Source organism: Pseudonaja textilis, chromosome Z, assembly GCF_049901715.1.
Source record: "Pseudonaja textilis isolate UNSWEBS1 chromosome Z, rPseTex1.2, whole genome shotgun sequence".
Lineage (NCBI taxonomy): Eukaryota > Metazoa > Chordata > Lepidosauria > Squamata > Elapidae > Pseudonaja > Pseudonaja textilis.
Genome location: NC_142008.1, coordinates 121,059,714 through 121,082,330, shown reverse-complemented (window position 1 = coordinate 121,082,330; position 22,617 = coordinate 121,059,714). Strand labels below are relative to the sequence as shown.

The 22,617-nt window shown below is 37.5% G+C and overlaps 1 protein-coding gene and 1 long non-coding RNA gene across 2 annotated transcripts; one reads left to right on the top strand and one right to left on the bottom strand.

The window, feature by feature from the left end:
- Positions 1–255: 255 nt before the first annotated feature.
- Positions 256–1,218, bottom strand: LOC113449836 (olfactory receptor 6X1-like). The gene has a single exon (XM_026720985.2). It carries the CDS (start codon positions 1,210–1,212, stop codon positions 256–258), a length of 957 nt encoding a protein of 318 aa, XP_026576770.2. The 5' UTR covers positions 1,213–1,218.
- An 11,112-nt stretch (positions 1,219–12,330) lies between these two features.
- Positions 12,331–18,938, top strand: LOC148124346 (uncharacterized). The gene is made up of 4 exons (XR_015740392.1): positions 12,331–12,405; positions 12,544–12,667; positions 13,825–14,004; positions 15,840–18,938. It is a non-coding gene; the product is annotated as an uncharacterized LOC148124346 (long non-coding RNA).
- Positions 18,939–22,617: the final 3,679 nt, after the last annotated feature.

Sequence of the window (22,617 nt, the reverse complement as noted above, 5' to 3'; positions counted from 1 at the left end):
AGCTGAGGAAGCTTAAACATCTTCAAGGAAAAACAAAGGAAGTCCAGTTGCCCCTTAAAAAAGTACCTTTGGGACAACCATGATCTGGATGTCTGAGAATCCCCATAGACTTTTATAACCTACCAGTTTACCTATTGTTTTTCCCACATCTTTTTTAAGGTAGACTTATTAAGACTATCTTCACAATAGCATTGACATGGATTCTGAAACTTTGAAACTTGATGCTTCTGAAAGGACATCACTTGTCAACAAAGGTTATGTCATGAGATTTGGGAGACGTGAAGTCTTTTTTTCTAAAACTTTCCTTACTGCCTCCTTGACTTCATTGTTCCTAATGGTGTAAATGAAAGGATTTAGCACTGGGGCAACCATGGTGTACAATATGGAGACAGACTTCAGCCTACTGAAGGAAGAGTTCTTGACAGTAGGTCTTAAATAGACAAAAAAGACTGACCCGTACAAAATGCAGACTACAACCAAATGGGAAGCACATGTAGAAAAGGCCCTCTGCTGTTTAGTTGATGAAGACATTCGGAGAATGGTGGAGATGATGAAGAGATAAGAAATGAGAGTGAAAAGCAGGGAGGACATAATTACAACCACCGTAATTAAAAAACCAAGTACTTCAATGACTTGTATATCTCCTCCTGCAATCTTCAGCACAGGTCCTATATCACAGTAGAAATGGTTGATAATGTTTGACGTACAATAGGGTAGGTTTGCTATCATCACTATTTGATAAAGGATAGAGAAAAAACCTCCCAACCAGGCACCTGTTGCTAGTTTAAGGCAGACCTCAGAAGTCATGATTGCACCATACCTCAGGGGGTAGCAGATGGCTATATACCTGTCCAAGGATATCAAAGTCATGATAAAAAACTCTGTGACCCCAAAGAGGAAGTAAAAGTACAGTTGTGTTATGCAGCAGTAGAAACAGATGGAATTCTTTGCAGAGACATAATTGACCAGCAATTTAGGAATAAAGGCTGTGGTGTGTCCAATGTCAATGCAAGACAGGTTGCTAAGGAAGAAATACATGGGCTTCTGGAGATGGTGGTCCAAAATTACCGTCCCAATAATGAGTCCATTGCCCATCAGACACAGGAGGTAGAGCAGAAAGATGCCTGCATGCATCACACTTTCCATTTGATCTACACTTGGCAATCCTACCAGGATAAATTCTACCACTCTTGTACAATTGGTCAAATTCATGTTCTCCTATAAAAAAAGAAAATGTGGAGTCTTCACTGAGTTAGTTTTCAGATACATTTCTAAACACCATTTTTATGCATGACTGCATCACACAAAATATAATTGGATATTTAACATTTAACTTCTACAATGCTACAATGTGACTTCAATCTACCTCATTTTGACTGGAACCTAAATGAATGTACAACTGAACCCATACACGCAACCTTCTACAATGCTGTTACAAATCTAGGACTGGAACAACTAGCAACCAACAATACTAGACGTAACAACTGCCTCGATCTCATCTTCCGCAATAGTTTGAATTCAATTTATGGAATATAAATTAAAGAACCCTTTTCCAACAGTGACCACAGCATGATTGACTTTTGTCTCAACATACCTCCACACAAAAATCAACATAACTATGCGATTCCCAATTATAACTTCAAAAAAGACAACTATGATCTTATAAATAACAATCTCTCATCCCTTGATTGGCAATTTCTATTCACTGGATTCAAGACCATTACAACATATTTTTGTTGAAGACCATTACAGCATATTTTTACTCGAAGTCAAAAGAGTCATTGAACTATATATACAACTCCCAAAACCAGAAAAAACAGATTACCCATAACAATAAGGAAGCTTCAATCCAAAAAGAGGTCACTTTGGGGGAAAAACAAATCTGGTCACGTTGCCAACTTCAAAAGTGGATACAAAAATTTATGCCATTAGATAAAGACTGAATACACCAATTATCACATTAAACAAGAGGAAAACCTTTCTATGCACCAATTCCACTTGCACTTTCTACAATGTTGTAAACAACAAACTAAAAGACTCAAGGTCCATGCCACGCCTGAAAGGACCGAATGGCAAAGACTACAGTGATGATACCATTAAAGCCAACCTCTTTAACACATTCTTTGGCTCAGTATTTGTAAACAGCAATGGATCATGTCCAGTATTTCCTAGTTGAACCACGGACAACTACAATGATCTAATACATATTGATTTTACACTAGACAATGTTGAAAAAGCACTACACAATCTAAAAACATCTCTATCTATTGGACCAGACAGAATATGTGCCTACTTCTTTAAAAAGCTATTCACTGCCATAGCCGAACCTCTAAGCATAATCTTTGAAAAATCTTTCAGGACCAGCTCCTTTCCAAAACTATGGTCCCAAGCCACGGTCATCCCATCTTCCAAAAGGGAGACCCCAGCCTAGTTGAAAATTACAGATCAATCTTTTTATGCTGTGTCACCTGTAAAGTCACGGAATCAATTATTAACCAATCCATTATCCTCCACTTAGAGACAAACAACCTATTCTATAATAAACAATTTGGTTCAGAAAAAAACTATCCTGCAATCTGCAACTCTTACACTGCAAAAATATATGGACTACACAATTCGATCAGGGCAAAGCAATAGATGCAATCTACGTAGACTTCTGTAAAGCCTTTGATTCAGTGATACACGACAAACTACTCCTAAAACTAAAATCTTATGGTATCTCTGAACACCTGCATAACTGGATAGAAGCATTCCTGTCAAACAGACAACAAATGGTCAAAATTGGGAGTGTCATATCAAATTCTGTACCTGTCAACAGTGGTGTCCCCCAAAGAAATGTTCTAGGACCAACTCTCTTCATATTCTACATAAATGACCTCTGTGATCATATTAAGAGCAACTGCATCCTCTTCGCTGACAATGTAAAGCTACTCAACACTACAGACAATACTGCTACCCTTCAAAAAGACCTCAACTATGTATCAGAATGGTCAAACGAATGGCAACTTCAAATCTCAACAAACAAATGCTCTGTCTTACATATTGGCAAAAAAAAAAAAAATCAGAAAAAAAATACAGACTGAATAGTCAAGACCTTGTTGATGATCCAAACTCTGTCAAGGACCTTGGAATACTCATCTGAAATGATCTAAGTTTTACAGCCCACTGTAACTACATAGCCAAAAAGGCATTAAGAGTTGTTAACCTAATCTTACGTAGCTTTTTCTCTGGTAATATTACACTAATAACTAGAGCATATAAAACATTTGCTAGACCAATACTCGAATACAGCTCATCAGTCTGGAACCCACATTATGTATCTGATATTAACACAGTTGAGAAAATCCAGAAATATTTCACAAGAAGAGTTCTCCACTCCTCTACTTGTTGCAGAATACCTTATGCCACCAGACTTGAAATTCTAGACCTAGAAAAGCTACAACTACACTGCCTTCGGTCCTATTCAAGTATAGTATATAAAATCATACATTGCAATGTCCTACCTGTCAATGAATACTTAAGCTTCAACCATAACAATACAAGAGCAAACAATAGATACAAACTCAAGATTAATCACACCAAACTTGATTGCAGGAAATACGACTTCAGCAAAAGAGTGGTCAATGTCTGGTATACTCTACCTGACTGTGGTTTCTTCCCCAAACCCCCAAAACTTTAACCTTAGACTGTCTACTACTGACTTCACCCCTTTCCTAAGAGGTCTGTAGGGGGTGTGCATAAGCGCACCAGCGTGCCTACCATCCCTGTCCTATTGTTTCTTCTATTTTTCTTATATGTATCCATGTATTCATAACTATGTTTTTACTTGTACCTATTATCTTGTAAGCAATTGACAAATCAAATAAATTAATAAATAAACATGACAAAGGGCACCTGTTATTGCCAAACTTACTTTATTGGAATCCCAAGTCTTTCATTTAAAGTATGATGTATCCTTCTAGCTTTTGCATCTTCTGTAGGTGGAAATATTGATGGGCAAAGTACAGAGTGTGATGGAAGGTTGAAATTTTAGGACAACATTTGTAGGTGGAAACTCATCTGGATATGCAACACAGATGTGTTGTTGAGAGAAAGAAAATGAAGAGGGGTGAATGGATAAGCAGTTATAAATGTAAAATAGAACATTATGATATTCAACAAATAAGAAGTTGTTGAGATGTTGAAAACAAAAGTGAAGAATGTCCCATCAAATCAACAATAAGATTCATGGTTTGCAGGCATCAATATTAGTTGTGGTTGGTAGACACCAACGGTTTGCAAATGAATATTTGGTAAATTCCTCTCTACATGGATAATCTTAGTTTTATCCTAAGCTACAGAAAGAACCCAAATACTATACATTCACATCTAAATACCCAAGTACTCTTAGAAATAAGAAGTCAAGATCATAAACGGTGAGAGATTGTTCTCCATTTCAAGCTGAGACAAGAATAGAGACATCTATTATTTATATATCACAATAAATGTCTTCTTACAACTTCTCAGTGGAGATTCTAGGTCCACAAACAGGAAAATCAAGTTTCATTAGGTTTCAAAGGAACATTTTATCCACTCTGATTTTTTTAAAAAAATGCTTTACCTAGTTATTTTAAAGCCTTTTCTGCACATTACATCATAGAACTGAATAGTTATGGAGAGATCTTTCACAGAAGATTGGGATAATATCTCCAGAGAAATCCATCTCTTAATTTCCCATGTGAATCCAGACATGATGCTAGGAAGATACTATTTTGAATTAATGCGGCATGATATAGTTAGGATCAAATATTAACCCTTGCTCCAAGATTAGTCATCTTCTGTGTATAATTATTTCTGCAGAGTCTTTCAGGGACACTAAAAACATTTTTTCCTTCGACATAATTTTCCTACCCTATGAAATATTCTCTCTTTCCTATTTATCCTCCAAGTTTCTTCTCCATTCACCTGGCCAATAACACATTTTTCTTTCAAAAATCACCTTCAATACTGGGATCCTTCCTTCAACAAAACTGTTTTCTTACATATACTTTAAACACATGGTGGCAATCTTGGGATAACTTGAGTCTCACCAGGGGACACACAAGTTCTTCTGTAGCAGATATACTCTCTGAATCATTTCCTGTGGTTTGCCTTCCTTTTACCACCAAATTTACATGTTAGAAGACAATTCTTTTGTGAAAGGAAAGAATATATAACTTCTAAGTGTCTGTTGAAGCAAAGGTGGCAGAAAAACCTCTGAAGGTGACTACACCAATTTGAAGCTCTCCAAAGATTATTTTGGGAGGGTTTAGTACCTAAATTCTTAATCTGAAAAAATGTGGCTGTTCTTCTTCATCATCACCTCACTTCTAAGTATGTGTTTACTTCCTAATAATGGTAGACTATAGGTTCTAGCTGGGCATGTCTTCAATTCTTTAGGTTTCTTCAAATCAGGTCAATTCCCTGGATGCTTTCCTAGAAATTGGTGGTAAATTATCAGCTGGAAATGACAACAACTGAAGTATTCAGTTTAATCTCTCTCTCTCTCTCTGTGTGTGTGTGTGTGTGTGTGTGTTTCAATGTTTTTGTTGATGGACATGATGGAAAAAATATAAAACTGGAAAGGAATTTAGATAAGGTAGCCCTCATAATTAGAACTGATGTTTCAAAATAACAAGTAGATCCAAGTAGCATCAAGGTTCCTTCTTGAAAAGAGGGAAGTAGACCTACTTGTCCAACTCTCCAACTAACCCCATAAATTCTCTATAATTTTTCTATCCAGGAGGAAGCACGGGACAGTTGGTCAAACAAACAACTGTCATTTTGACTGTTACTGAAGGACAATCTGTTTACCTCCATGTTCTTATGAAGTTTTCCTAGAAATTGACTGTAAATTATCTACAGAAAATTACAAGAACTGGTGTTCAGTCGGAATGAAATATCCCTCTCCCTCTCCCTCCCTCCCCCCACCCCAGTGTGTGTGTTTGGTGAAGTGCCTAATGGAAAGAATATACAACTGGGAAGGAATTTATACAGGATAGCCCTCATAATTACAACTGATGTTTGAAAAATAACAAGAGAGTAGGTCCAACCAGCAGCAAGATTGCTTCTGAAAAGAGGGAAAAGGACATATATGTCTACTTCTCCAACTAACCTTATGAATTCTCTATTATTTTCTGTCCAGGAGGAAGTACAGGACAGTCAGTGAAGCAAACAACTGGCATTTTGACTGTTACTGAAGGACAACCTGTTTATCTCCATTGTTCTTATGAAGCAGGGTTTACTGGCACACATTACCCATTCTGGTACATTCAGTCTCCCGATCAGCCTCCAAAACATCTTCTGGATTCACATTTGAAAATAGCTCAAGGATTCCAAGCTACTCACAGTCCCAATGAAAATAGAAAAAATGGGACTTTCAATATGCAGAAACCAACCATCCAATTGAAAGACTCTGCTGTCTACTTTTGTGCCTTCAGAGACACAGTGAGACAAAGTAGATGAGAAGCCAACAAAAAGGCACAAAGGGGGAGAAAAACAAAGAAGGTGAGCTCAGAAATGAAAATTCCAATAGTTCCTTTGAGATTAGAGTCCATGAATGTAGTTGGACATAATCCAGGTCAACCTCGCAATGGAAGGAAAATTTAGGAAATGGGGTTAGCTTAATATCAGTGTCTGATCCCAAGAAGAAGGATCACCTGGGAAAATATCTGATAAGGTTATCTAACCACTTGGAACCACTTATCTCCATAGTCATGGAAAGAGGCCTTTCATGTCATTTAGGTTCTACCATTGTGAGTTGTCCATTCAATACTGGGATTCATCTTTCCATTTTTAACCCTTTCAGACTCTAAAATGATTCCAACTCACGTTTCATATGAAGATTATCTCTCTATCTTTCTGTCTCTCTCTCTTCTATTTATCCTCCAAGTTTCTTCTCCATTCACCAGTCCAATTATACATTGTTCTTTCAAAAATCACCTTTAATACGGGGATACTTCCTTCAACTAAACTATTTTATTATGTCTACTTTAAAACACATGGTGGCATCCTTGGGACAACTTGAGTTTCACCAGGGGACACAGAAGTTCTTCTGTAGCAGATATGGTCTCTGAACCATTTCTTGTGGTTTGCCTTCCTTTTACCACCAAATTTACATTTTAGAAGACAATTCCTTTGTGAAAGGAAAAAAATATATAGCTTCTAAATATCTGTTGAAGCAAGGTGGTAGCAAAACCTCTGAAGGTGACTACACCAATTTTGAAGGTCTCCAAAGATTATTTTAGGGGGGCTTAATACCCAAATTCTTAATCTGAAAAAAATGTAGCTCTCCTCCTCCTCCTCCTCCTCCTCCTCCTCCTCCTCCTCCTCCTCCTCCTCCTCCTCCTCCTCCTCCTCCTCCTCCTCCTCCTCCTCCTCCTCCTCCTTCTTCTTCTTCTTCTTCTTCTTCTTCTTCTTCTTCTTCTTCTTCTTCTTCTTCCTCATCATGATCATCATCTCACTTCTAAGTATGTATTTACTTCCTAACAATGATAGACTATAGGTTCTAGCTGGGCATGTCTTCAATTATTTAAGTGGCTCAAATCAAGTCAATCCCTTGGAAGTTTTCCTAGAAATTGGCAGTAAATTATCTCATGGAATGACAAGAACTGAAGTATTCAGTTGAAATTATACTGTATATGATTTCTCCCTCTCCCTCTCCCTCCTTCCCTCTCCCTTTCCCTCCTTCCCTCTCCCTCCCCCCTCTCTCTGCATTTGGTGAGGGGCATGATGGAAAGAATATAAAACTGGAAAGGAATTTATATAAGGTAGTCCTCATAATTACAACTGATGTTTGAAAAATAACAAGAAAGTAGGTCCAAGTAGCAGCAAAGTTGCTTCTGAAAAGAGGGAGACTATAATATGTCCACCTGCCACTATTTTTGCAAATATTCTCCTTTTGAAAGGATAAGGGGAAACTTCTCTTGATAATGATGGACCTCTGAATGCCAGAAAGATTTTAGTATAGAAAATATGTTGCCATGTTAAGCAGTCATTCCAAAAAGCATAGCTGTCATGCCACTGTTGGAATCTGATTCCAAGGAGGAGGTTGAGCAGCTCACAGGAAGTGGGAGTGTGGCTCCTGTGGCTGTGGAAGAAACTGGAGAAGGGCACAGTCCAGCTGGGCTTTCAGGGGAAGACCCAGGGCCACCTCCTCTTCATCCTAGGGAATGCAAGGGGGAACAGAGAAGGGAGCAACATGTGTTATGTGGGTTATGCGGGAGAAAAGGGTCCTGATTATCTTCATTAACTGCAGCTGGGAAAATAGGATTTAAAAAGGGCATTTGTGCACATCACCTTGCTGGAAGCAAAGTGTGAATTATCTTTGTTTGTCAAGTCTTATCTGGGTTCCGGCATCCTCCCAGCTGTGTGTGTTTCATTATCTTTTCAAGTCTGCAATTCCTTATCCTGCCCTGTCTCATTAATTGATGCAGCGTGGTTTGTGTTGGTTTTTATTTATAATGGGTTCAGATTGAATTTCTTCTCTTTAAAAACTGTTCTTGGCAAAGTTTTTTCTCCAGCCGATGATAACTGGACATTGGGGACCAAGTTGGAGGTATTAAAGGGACTTTACCTACTTTTGTTATTTTGTTGCTTTTGTGCCACATCCCAGGTCATCAGAGGAGCAGAGGGGAATGCAGATTTTATTTTTATTTATTTAGTTATTTGATTTGTCAATTGCTTACAAAATAATAGATATAAGTATAAACATAAGTAAGAATACAGAAAATAGGTATAATTAAATGGGGACAATAGGACAGGGATGGGAGGCACAATGGTGCACTTATGCACGCCCCTTACAGACTTCTTAGGAATGGGGTGAGGTCAATAGTGGATAGTTTGAGGTTAAAGGAGTGGGGGTTCGAGGATGTAACTACAGAGTCAGGTAGTGCATTCCAGGCATTGACCGCTATGTTTCTGAAATCGTACTTTCTGCAATACACACACACACACACACACACACACACACATATATATGTTGTGACTGGAAGGATCGATCCTGCTGGGAGTTTTGACTCTGATGACTCTGACGATGGAAGGTTGGAGCCTGCTGTGAATGTGGAGTCTGAATTATCAGAGGACACAGATGTGAGCCAGGAGGATGAGAGATTGTCGCAGAGACAATCCTCCCCCGAACCTTCGACTTCGTTCATGCCAGCAAATGATCAACAAAATGAGACAGAAGTTTCCAGTGAGGAAACTGACAGATCGTGGATTGACACCAGAACTAGGAGAACCAGGAAACATCAATCTGAAGGGAGGCATCAGGCCAAACATTGATTGGAGAGACTGACATGCCTATCCAGGTTATTTAAAGAGGCGTGCTGACTCTCAAGCTTTGCTTGGAAGCAAAGTGTTTAATGAGTTGAAAGAATACATTTGGAGGGGCCTCGTGATTTATGGACAATTCCGATTAGCCTGACAGGTTCTGGGAAGTCTGCCAAGGACTGGAAAACTGTGCTAATTTAACCCTTTTGAATCCGGTTTTGTTTCTGCTTGAATATTTTGAATTCTGAAACCTTGTCTTCTCATCTATGAATATAGGTGAGACATAACATTTTTGCTTCCAAGCCCAAACAAACCATCTTCAAACCGAGATGGATTCAACTCAACTGCAGCATTTGGTGGAGCAGCAACAGCAACAAATAAACCAGCTGCTACAAAGTAACCAGCCTCCAGAAGTTGTAAATGCTCCAACACTGGAAGTTTTAAAGAAGAGATTGGACAACCATTTGTCTGAAATGTTACAGAGTTTCCTGCAGAGCAGGGGGTTGGACTAGAAGACCTCCAAGGTCTCTTCCAACTCTGTTATTTGTATTCTGTAAGAATGCTTTCATATCAGGAGGTGGGATGCTGCCAGTATGACAACCAGTTCAGTGATTGTGTGCTTGGTGTGCACACGCGGCTGATGCGTGCTGCATGCATGTGAACAGCAATGCTAAAATTCTTATCTGCTATGTTACTTCGGGGAAGTAACACAGCTGAGGAGCAGCAATCTGCTCTTCCGCGCTAATCAGCTGGGATGATGAAGGTCACTACAACTCAGGGCAGATGAGTGGGCCCACATGATCATCTGAGTGAACTGATTCACTCCCAACTGATCTTCCGAGATAGGGTTTCACCTGAACCAGTCCAAACCAGCAGAATCCCATCCATTTCATATCCTTTAGGTGATAGCATTGCCAATTGTCTATCTTTGAACATTTATTTATTTATCAAATTTATAAACTGTCTATTACCCTCACTGAAGGATTGTACAAATAAAATATTAAAGCGTAAAACCTCAGGATTCAGCTTTCCATTTTAACTCTTTCAGACTCAAACATAACTCTTCAATTCACATTTGATTTTATGCAGATCTCTCCCTCTCTCTCCTTTCTCCCTCTCCTCTTTCCACTCTTCTCCCTCCCTCTCCTCTCTCCCATTCTCCCATTCTCCCTTTCTCCCCTCCCTCTCCTCTGTCCCCTCTCTCTCCCTCTCTCCTCTATTAATCTCCCAAAGCCTCTCCTTTCAGCTGGCTAATAATGCCTGTTTCAAAAATCATCTACAATTCTGGGATCCTTCCTTCAACCTAGCTACTTTCTTACACCTGCTTTAAAACACACAGTGGCAATCTTGAGACAACATGAGTCTTATCACATGACACATATGATATTCTCTTTAGCATGTATGTTCTGTGAACCATATCCTGTGGTTTGTCTTCCTTTTACTACCAAATTTATATATTAGAAGCCAATTTCTTTGTGAAGGAAATGAGCTGTATAGTGCCTTTGATACACCAGACTTGAAATCCTCCAGAGTAACTTTTTGGGTTATTATGCCCATTCTTCATCTGGAAAATGTGGTTGTGGTCCATCCTATTCATCATCATCTCAGGTTTAAGTATTTATTTTCTCATAATGTTAGACTCAGAGGTGGTATTCAGCAGGTTCTGACCAGTTCTGGAAAACAGGTAGACAAAATTTTGAGTAGTTTGGAAAACCGGCAAATACCACCTCTGACTGGGCCCACCCCCATCTATTCTCTACCTCCCAAGTCCCAGCTGATTGGCTGGATCTTCTTTTGTTGCTCTTCACAGGAGAATGGAGCTGGAAAGCAGGTTATTGGGGTGGGAAGGGAATGGGGATTTGCAGTAACCTTCCCCTGTCATGCCCACCAAGCCATGCCCACAGAACTAGTAGTAAAAAAAATTGAATCCCACCACTGGTTAGACTCCTTTGAATATTTGTCCCATTCATTAGACTTCCCTATTCATTGGTTTTGAAAGAACCAATGAATCTTGGACACATGGGTGATGCCTTGAACTAATGCGGTTTCAGCCTCACTGGGCAGGATGGGATTTGTCCAGTGCAGCCCTTATAAAAATTATAATTATAAAAATTATAAATGTTTGCAAACACCAAGAAAATAAGTCAAAGCAGCAAGGCTGTTTCTGAAAAGTTATTAAGTATTTATTTCCTTGCATTTGGTTGGGCATATCTTCAGTTGTTTAGGTTCCTTCAAATCAGGTAGATGTTTCAGATGATTTCTTGGAAATCAATAAAAAATTATTTGCAAGGAATTACAAGAACAGATGTAATCAGCTGGAATGAAGAACATGTGTATGTTTGTTGAGTGTGCTTAGTGATGGGAATGATGGAGAAGGAATCTGAGAAGGAATTTGTACATAATATTTGCAAAGAAAGTAGGTCCAAGCATCACTATGGTACTTTCTGAAAAGAGGGAGAAGAACTACTACTTCAACTCAGCTTATGCCTTCTGCATTTATCTTCTTTCCAGGAGGAAGCACAGGACAGTCAGTGGACCAAACATCTGGCATTGTGATTGTTACAGAAGGACAATCTCTGTTTCTCAGATGTGCCTATGAAACACAATTCAGTGGCATAAATTTCCCATTCTGGTACATTCAGCATCCTGGTCAGCTTCTAGAGACCTTGTTGAATGAAATTGACATGAAGACTTTCAGGCTACTCACCATAAAAACAACCAAAAAGGGACTTTTAACATGCAAAAACAAGCCATCCAGTTGAAGGACTCTGCTGTCTACTTCTGTGCATTTCAAGAGACATGGTGACAGGAAGCAGAAGGACAGCCAATCAAAACAGGAGAAAAAGTATTAAGAGCAAAGACAGGGGAATTATGTAATTGTCAATTGATTAACTTAACAATGGTGAGTCTTTCAGACACATTTCATATTTTGAAGATCTCTCTCTCTCTCTCATGTATATTTATCCTCACAGTTTCCTCTCCGTTCACTTGGCCAACAATAATTTTTTCTTTCAGAAATCACCTTCAGCACTGGGATCCTTCCTTCAACCAAACTGCTTTCTTACAGCTCATTTTAAACACATGGTGGCAATCTTGAGACAACATGAGTTTTACCAGGTGACACATATGATATCCTTGGTAGCACATATGCTCCGTGAACCATATCCTGTGGTTTTTCTTTCCTTTGCCACCAAATTTACATATGAGAAGCTCATCTCTTTCTTTCTGAAGTGAAATTTTGCATCCCTTCGACAGCAAAATTGGCAAGGAAACTCTGAAGGTGGCTACACCAGCTTTGAAATCCTCCAAATATATATATAACCCCATTCTTCACTTGGAAAAATGTGGCTTTTTATCATCACCATCATCTCATTTTTAAGTAAGTATTTATTTCCTCACAATGTTTTTTTTTAAGTTTATTATTATTTTATTTTATAACATAAAAAAATCCAGTTTCAGTTGAACAGTGGGTTGTCTGGGTACAAGACATTTTACAAAATAATAGACGAAGTGTTTACAGCAGTATTCATTTCATTAGTATCAATTATAATAATATTATTATTAATAATAATATTTGTTTAACCAATTTAACATACCTTCCTTATACCACTGATCCTTCCATATAGTTCCCTATTTCTAGCTCCTGTTTTTATCAGCTAACCATTGATAAAATAAGTCCCAAGTAAAAAATAATATTCAGTATCTTTCTTTTCCTTAATTATAAGTGTATTTTTTTGTATATCCTAATATTTTTTTTAATCACATTTTCATCTGTTGGGATCTCTTCACTTTTCAATTGCTGTGCAAATATAATTCTAGCTGTGGTCAACCCATGTAAACCAAATATGCATTCCCTTTATTATACTTGTTGGGTAGAATGCCCAACAAAAATGTCTCTGGTTTCAAATCAATATGCTGTTTTATATTATTTTCCAGCCATGTAAGTATTTTTGTCCAATAGTTTTTTTCACTTTTTGATATGTCCACCACATATTTCCTCACAATGTTGAACTATAGGTTTTGGCTAGGTCTATATTTGGTTGTTTAGATTCCTTGAAATGAGGTAGAGTAAGATCTCCTGGAAAATGTCTGGAAAATACAGAAATATTGCAAGAACATGGACGGAAGTATTTAACTGGAAAAATGGGTCATTTGTTTAAATGCTCAATATGTTTGATAGTGAGCATGGTAGAAAGAATATAAACCAGGAAGGAATTTGTCCATGGTAACCCTCATAATTAGCATAATTAGTTTTGACACAGCAAGAAAATAGTCCAAATAGCAGCAAGATTGTTTCTGAAATAGGGAAAATAGTCTTTAGCTAGCTTCATGCCGTCTTTAACTTCTTTAGTGAGCTTCATACCTTCTCCATTATCTTCTGTCCAGGAGGAAGCACAGGACAATCTGTGAAGCAAACAACTGGCATTATGACTGTTACTGAGGGACAACTTGTCTCTCTCAATTGTTCTTATGAAGCACAGTTTAGAGACACACATTACTTATTCTGGTACATTCAGCCTTCTGATCAACCCCCAGAATCCCTTTTGGCATCTTATTCAAAACAAGCTCAACAAGCTCAAGGATTCCAAGCTACTCACATTCCCCATGACAACAAGCAAAAAGGGACTTTCAACATGCAGAAAACAGCCATCCAGTTGAAGGACTCTGCTGTCTACTTCTGTGCATTGCAAGAGACACAGTGACAGGAAGCAGAAGGTGGGCCACTCAAAAACAGGAATAAAAGAATTAAGAAGAGACAGGGAAATTTTGTCATTGGTGCCCTTGCACTCCAAACTTCTTTTCAAGACTGAAAATAGCTCCTGATTTCCTTGTCCATAATACCATCAGGGCCAAAGAGGGAAACTGTCCCCCCCGCATTTTTGGCCAATTGAGCAGAAACTAAAATGCTCAATCTTTTCTTCCTTTCTCGTTTCTGAGATGTTGCAATTCTCTTTCTCCACATTATTTCTTTTAACCAAGGGCCTTCAAATTTGGCAAGTTTAAGACTTGCGGACTTCAACTCCCAGAATTCCTGAGCTAACATGATTGGAGGAGGAATTCTGGGAGTTGAAGTCCACAAGTCTTAAAGCTGTCAGTTTGAAGACCCCTGCTTTTGACTATTGAAGTCTTAGTTTCAAGTGTTTTAGATTTTTGACTGAGCCTCGCAGAAACTTGAGTCAGGAAACGTACAATTTTACTAAACCCTTATTATTCTTATTAGATATATAACAATGTTAAATCACAGCTGCCACATCATTAGGTGTTGGCCTTCATTTGCAAGGCACATCAAGATTGGCAGAGAAATTCTGAAGGTGAGTTGCTTCGAAATCCTCCATATAATATTTTGGGGATATTACCCTATTATTTATCTTGAAAAATGTTCCTGTAGCCTCTCCTCCTCCTCCTCCTCCTCATCTCACATTTAAGTTAGTATTTATTTCTTCATAATGTTTCACCTGCAGGGGTGTCAAACTCGATTTCATTGAGGGCCACAACAGGGTTGTGTTTTACCTCAGGGGGGGATGTGGGTGTGGCCAGCTTGACATCACTCATGTAAGGGGCACCTGTGCTGGCTTGAGTGCTCTGTCAAACTTTTTTCTGGAAGAGGTACCACAGGCTAGTTCTTCACTATTTCCAGGGTAGATTTATTCTGACCCTGCTCCTCAAACAGGACAAACTCTCTGATATGAACTCAAAAGTTTTCTTTATTAGGAATGCCGGCAGCCCTGGCAACAAGTTCCTCTTGCAGGCTAACAAGTCCACCCAGCCAGAAGATGAATAGTTGTCTCCCACTTATTCATGTCCTCCCCCTGCCTTTTATCCCCAGAGCTAGCAGTGCTGTCTCTTCTTTCCCCAGGATTGGCCCACGGATTTCCACTGCTCTCTTCTCTGCCATTTGTGCAGCCACATGTCAGGCATTGTATCCATCTGTTTCTCCTTTTCTTCATCAACCACCTCCACACCTGGGATGACTCTCCATCTGAAGGCTGATGGATGGCCCAGGATCCACCTTTGTCTCCCTCTCCGCCAGCTCCATTCCCTCCTCCCTTCAGAGCTTCCAGGTTGCTCTGATGCTGATCTTGACTCCTACACCTCCTCCTCTGATTCAGCTACTAGAGGAGCCAGCGGCCAACAGGCCACAACAAGATTAAGTACCCCATAGGCCTGTTCCAGCCCATGGGCCTTGATTTTCACAACCTGGATACATATTTCAGATGTAAGTTGTGTTTAGCTTCCTTAAAACAGATAGAACAGGATCCTCTGGAAGATTCTGAAAATTGGCAGTAAAACATTCACAAGGAATACACAAGAATAGGTGTATTTAGTTGAAAAGAAGATTGAGTGTGCATGTTCAGTGTGTTTGGTGGTGGGCATCAGGCAAATAATGTAAAATCATGAAGGGATTTGTGCAGGTTGGATCTCAGAATTAGCACTGGTGTGTGCAGACAGTAAGAAAATAAGTCCAAGCAGCACAAGTTTGTTTCTGAAAAGTAGGAGAAAGACCTACCTCTCCAGCTAACTTCATGTCTTCTCTATTATTCTATATCCAGGAGGAAGCACAGGACAGTTGGTGAAGCAAATATCTGGCATTCTGTTTGCTTCTGAAAGACATCTTCTCTCTACATATTATTCCTATGAAACAGAGTTTATTAGTTCCTCTTACACATACTGGTACATTCAGCAACCTGGTCAATCTCTGAAGCTCTTGTTGACTGAGAAGGACAATGAAGCCCAAGTCCTACTCTCCATGAAGGAAAGAGAAATGGAACTTTCAATTTAGAGAAAGATGTCAGTCACCAGAAAGGACTCTGCTGTCTACTTCTGTGCCATCAGAGACACAATGAGATGAAGTAGAAAGGGAAGCAATCAAAAACAAGAGGAAAAAATGGAGAAATTTGTATTTGTGACACTTACACTTCAAAATTCTTCTCAAATGTGAAAAGAGATCCTGATCTTCTTGTCCATCAAACCATTGGGGCCAGAGAAATAGTGTATTTTTGCCAATTGAAACTGCTATGATCCTCACTATTTTCGTTCTTTTTTTTCTTAATGATGTTCTGCAACTTGGTTTCCCCATGACATTCCTTTGCCATTTTGAAATCTTTAAAATGACTCACTTCTCCTTGTTAATTGAGCTTCCCAAAAATTTGAAAATCAGGAATAACAGGGCATTATTTCTATTAGAGGGATGTGGTGGTTCAGTGGCTAAGACACTGAGATTGTCAATCAGAAAGGTTGGCAGTTCAGCGGTTTGAATCTCTAGCGCCATGTAACGGATTGAGCTCCCATTACTTGTCCCAGCTTCTGCCAACCTAGCAGTTCAAAAGCAAAGTAAAGTAAAAATGCAAGTAGAAAAACAGGAACAAATTTGGTGGGAAGTTAACAGCATTCTGTGTGCCTTCAGCATTTAGTCATGCCAGCCACATGACCACGGAGATGTCTTTGGACAGCACTGGCTCTCCGGCTTTGTAATGGAGATGAACACCACCCCCTAGAGCCAGAAATGATTAGCATGTATGTGTGAGGGGAAACTTTACCTTTTTATCTATTACTATTACTATATACATCACAATGAAACCAGAGCATCCCGATTTTAACTGGTGCCGGTCTTCATTTTTCCAAGAACCTAGACTGTTGTAATGTATTGGCATGGTCTGTGTGTGGGATGTAGGTAATATGGTGCCATTGACAGATGGAAACATTATCAATGTGCAGATTTTCTAAGTGCCATCAAAAATTGTTTACTGAGTCAAATATCCTGGTAAATGCCTGGACTACCACTGACTAGTTATGACATACTTTTCCACTTCAATTTTCAGATTTTGAATTATTATTATTAAATTATTATTATTTGATGGATTGTCAACCAGATACTGGTTGCTTAGATGAAAGAGTAAGATCAGTTTCAGAAGCAACATGAGAATTTCCCACTCTTTTTTCAGTAGCAGATATTATTAGGGAATTCTCTTGTTTGTTCACTTCCTTTTGTCTACTGCTTGCAAGGTAGATCAGACAAGAAGTGCGCCTGGGTGAATTAATTCTACTTTATTATTATACAATCTTCAAGTCATTTTCCCTCATTGCCTTTACTCACCAAGAAACAAGGGAGGGTTTCGGACATTCTAAGTATTTTTCATCTGATTTCTTTATATGAGTTTCTTGTAGACATACTATATCAGCATTTTGTTTGATTAATTTGGCTATTATCCTTTTCCTTTTTATCGTCGAGCTTAAACCATTTATATTACTAGATAGTAGTTTTTTTTCTTCCATTTAATTAGTTCTGTTTTGCTGTTTGTCTTGTAACGGCTCCAGTCTCTCCTTGTGCCTGAAGATGTGTCCTACTTTCTTCTCTCTCCTGTTGTAATTGAGTATTTCCTTGATTTCCTAAAGTTCCATCTCTGTTCTTATGATAGCCTTGATCTTCCTGGGAGTTCATTTCTAGTTCATCTTCACTGCTCTGGTCTTCCGGGCCTACCAACCATTCATAAAATTCCTGGGCCTTTTCCATAGAGTGTATTTTGATTTTCCTCTCGTCCCAAGAAACTAACATCCCCTCTGGGATTAGCCATTTAAATACGATTCTTTTCTGATTTAGGTAAGCTGCTAAGAATTTATAATCTTGTCTTTGTTCCCTTACTCTTCTTGGTATTTGTTTGAGAACCAAGACTTCTTTGCCTTTATATGTGATTGATTCATCTCTTGACATCCTATATATGATATCCTGGACACTCCTTCTCACAAATCGTATATGGACTTCTCTTGGGCATTTGTGGCATCTCAAATAATTAGTGCTAACCCTGTAAACTTCCTCAAACTCCCTCAAGATGTCATCTTTATCCTTTTCCAATAGTCCAGCCAATATTCCCGCCATTAGTTGTTCCAAGTATTCTTCTTTTGATTCCACTATATTTTGGAATCTCAAGTATGTAGCAGCCTTATCCATCTCTAGGTAGACCAGTGAGTCCTCCATTCTTTTTTTTTCTTTTCTTTTTTAATTTTTTTTTTATTTTAACAACAAAACAACAAACATAGACATACCACATAAAACATAAAAATATCATCCTTCTTCATAAATTTACAAACAGTGCATCGATTGGTTTACCACCTTTTTTTTCTGAATCCATTTCCTAGTCACTAATATAATTATATTACATAATAGCTCATATTATCACTCAATAATTGTATAACCTAATATCACTAAAAAAAAACCATTTATCTATATTTTTGTTAATTCATATTTTAACGAGATAACTATAGTTTACTTAATTTATTTTGCAATCAATCATAAGATCATACCAAATCTATCTTGATAATATTTTATAAAGATAATATCAAGAAAAAAAAGGAAATTTTTTTAATGCTAAATCTGAATATTCTATTATTATGTTTTATTATCTAACCATTGATAAAAAAGATCCCACACTTCATAGAATTGTTTATCTTCTTGTTCTCTAATTTCAAATGTCAATTTACTCATTTCAGCACAATCCAATATTTTCTTAATAATTTCTTCCTCTGATGGAGTTTTCTCACTCTTCCAGTTTTTAGCAATCCTAGCTGCTGTTAATATATTTACAATCAAATACTTCAAATTTTTATTATATATATCAGGTAAGATTCCCAATAAAAAAAATCTCTGGTTTCAAGTCTATATGTGTCTTTGTCATTTTTTCCAACCATATGTGAATCTTAGTCCAATATTTTCTAGCGTCCTCACAAGTCCACCACATATGGTAGTATGAGCCAGGTATCTGATGACATTTCCAGCACTTTTCAGATTTGTTCTTAAACATTCTTGCAATTCTTGTCGGGGAAAATGCCACCTGTAAAACATCTTATACAAGTTTTCTTTATAAGCTGTTGACATTGTCATTTATAATTTTGAGACCACAATTTTCCCATTTCTCCAAATCAATCCCATATCCAAAATTCTTCCCCAAACAATCATCGTTTCTTTAACTTGTTGTTCCTCTAATAAAATTTCCAACAAATAACTGCATAATTTTTTAATCACTTTTTCATCAGTACCTGTCAAGATCCTGTCTAAATCTGTCAATTTATCATGTAAAATCCCTCCACTTTAGAATCTATAAGATACCTTGAATGTATTTGCGCATATGAAAACCAATTCATCTTTATGCCTTGTTCTTCTAGTTTTGCATTGTTTTAAGTTCACTCTTTTCATCCAATATTTCCCCATATCTAACTGTTTGTTCCTTCTCATATATTATAGGATAAGAAAAGGCTTCAGTAAGTTGATAAATAACCAGACCGGGATTTTTCAAATAACATTTTTCTCTTAATTTTCTCCCAACTCAACCATAAAGACTACCTTATATAATGCCTTCTAAAATAGCCCTGCAATTTTAGTTCCCTTATACCACAGAAAAGCATGCCATCCCAGTAATAAGCCATTTCCTTCTAATGTCAACAATCTATTTCTTTTTTTTTTAAACAAATTTTATTGATTTTAACAAGAAACAAACAAGACAAAGCATCATTAAACACTAAAAACATAAAACCGCTTTCCATCATAGATCTTTACAAAGCAGGTAACACATCATTTTATATCGCATTTTTCTGATTTATCTCATTTTGATGTAGGCACATAAATTCCCTTTAACAGATTTCACATTATTTCTCTTTACTCTTATTCAAGAACGTTTCTTTTCTAGTTTATCTGCTATTCAATCATCACACTTATATTTTCCTCTGACTTATTTTTGTTTTTTGTTTTTTAAAAAAAAACAAATTTTATTAATTTTACAAAACATACAAACAGTCAAGGCATATTAACATAAAAAATCTTTCTGGAAGAACCAATAAAACGTGCCAAATGTAATGTGCATTTACATTATCTGCTCATCTTCATATCCTATCCCAATTTCTCCTTTTCATTCTGTTGTCCAAATTACATTTCTTACTAATCAAAATATTTGCCTTTAAAAAAAAAACAATAGACAAAACATACATAACATAGAACATAAAAAACCTCATTTCTGAAGCTGCTTAATCCGGGTTAAAACTCTTCACACAGACACAAATTCAAAAACAATATTTACTTTATATGTCAATCCATATCCTATTACCATTTTCAATTTTCTGTATAACTTCTTCCCTCTTTTATTTTTCTTAATTATATTTTGTTTATCTTATCTCAATACAATTCATAGTACTTAACATTTTTTGTCTGTTCTTTTACAGTTATCCATTCATCTTTTTTCTTTAAATATACTTCTCCTGTACACTAATAGGAGTAACACCTTTAACTCTTTCCCCTAACTTCACAATACTTAATATAACACTTAAATTATATTGAGATTCTGGTTAGTACATTCTAAGATTACACAAAAAACTTTATAAGAAAAGCAAATAGACTAGAATTACAAAATGTAAGCCTATAACCCACCAGAAATACCATAAAAGAGCAAATCATACATACTAATACACATTCTACTCTGAATACACATAGAAAAACACACTTTTATGTACCTTCCAGAATCCCTTTTTCAATTAGATTTACCCATTGTCTCTAAATAGATTTTGTTTCTTAGAATCTTGCGTCCCAGCATTAAGGTTTTCCATCCCCTCCTTTCTCACTTGTTTGTTTTTCTCCTTGCCTTTTTTACCCCCTTGTCTCTCCTCCTCCCTTTCTGTTGTTTTCTAACCTTATATCCAGCTTTCATCTCATTTTTCTCTTTTTGGATTGTTTTCTCTACCCTTAAAATCCCCTTTTTCTTTTCCTCTTCTTCCTCCTCCCCAAAGTAAACCCATTGCTCATCCAAAATGGCTTCTTCTTCTTCTTTGTCCCAGTCATCCTGCTGCATAGACATTTTTTCATAAGTGTGTACCGCCATTTCTAAAAATTGAAAAAGAGTGCCCAAAGAATCTTTTCCATCTTGCTCTTCTTTCTTATATTTTTGGTATTGAGTTTTTAATTCATCCAAAAGCAATGCCACCCTGAAGAGAAAGATTTCTTCAAAAACAACCACCCAAGTATTTTTAATCAAGAGTAATTCCAAAAGAATTCCAAAGTCACTAAAAAGTCCAAATAACTGTTCCTTTCAATACTTTTTTTTTTTTACCTTCTTCAATTTCTCTTTGTGGGGTTACTGATTAATCAAAAGGTTCCCATTAAAATGTATCTTTCTTTAAAATTCTAGGCAGTCTCCTCCTTTTTCAAGCTCTGCTCCAAAAAGTTTTTTTTTTCCTCTCCCCCCACTTACAACAACAATTTCCCTTTAAACACTCAGAAATCCATACCTTCAGTGCGGGCTTTCCAATTTCTGAGGGTGTTAAGTCCAAAGTCCAAAGTCCTTTCTCTGATAATTTTCAAATTAAAATACCTTCGGTGCCCAATGCATTTTCCAGTTCTGCATTTGATGTTTCTGTGGGGTGGGAGAGTAAGTAGAAAAAAAAAGGTTTCCCTTAGCAGCTTTCTCTGCTGCTCTTCTCTTCTTAGGGATACAATGTATCTTTCAGGCAATAAACAATTCCACTCCAGGGTTTTAGAAGCTGTTATTTTCCTGGCACAGCCAACACTTTCACTTTTGAATCTTCCTTCTCCTTCTTCCTCCAGCGCAATCTTTTCCAGCTGCCAGCTTCTTTGTGGCGGCCATCACTGACCGCCGCTGCACCGCCTTGAGAAAAGGAGGATAAGCTGGGTGAGGAGGGGGTCTGCGGCACTCCCAAATCCCTTCCCAGATCCTCCCTATCTTTGGCTGCCTCTACAGGGCAGCCTTATCCTCAAGATCCGTCTGGATTGGAGGCACCAAGATGGCAAGTACAGCAGGGATCGCAGAGAAACGCAAATCCCTGCTGTCGCCGAAGCCTGGCAACCCGGAAGGGTTTCTTAATGTTATCCATTCTTTAACCCACAATAAATTTTCAGCTTGGTAATACAACTCCCAATTCAGAAGGCCAAATCCTCCTCTAATTCTAGCATCTTGTAGAAGTTTTAATTTTATTCTGGCTTTCTTGCCTTGCCATATAAACTTCAACACAATTTTATTTAATTCTTCAAAGTAATCTTTACCAAGCCTGATTGGTATGGTTTGGAACAAATATAAAATTCTGGGTAAAATGTTCATCTTGATTGTTGAAATTCTACCTATCAATGAAAATTGTAGATTTTCCCATTTCTTCAAATCAGATGCTATCTGTTGTTTAAGTTTAATATAGTTATTCTCCTTCAATGTAGTACATCTTGACGTCAAATGTATCCCCAAATATTTAACCTTATTAGTAACTTGAATTTTCAATAAATCTGCCAGTTCATCTCTTTGTTTTAATAACATATTCTTTGTCAAGATCTTTGTTTTATCT

Coding starts and splice junctions, on each gene's coding strand:
- LOC113449836 (XM_026720985.2), bottom strand. CDS start 1,212: ATGAATTTGACCAATTGTACAAGAGTGGTAGAATTTATCCTGGTAGGA.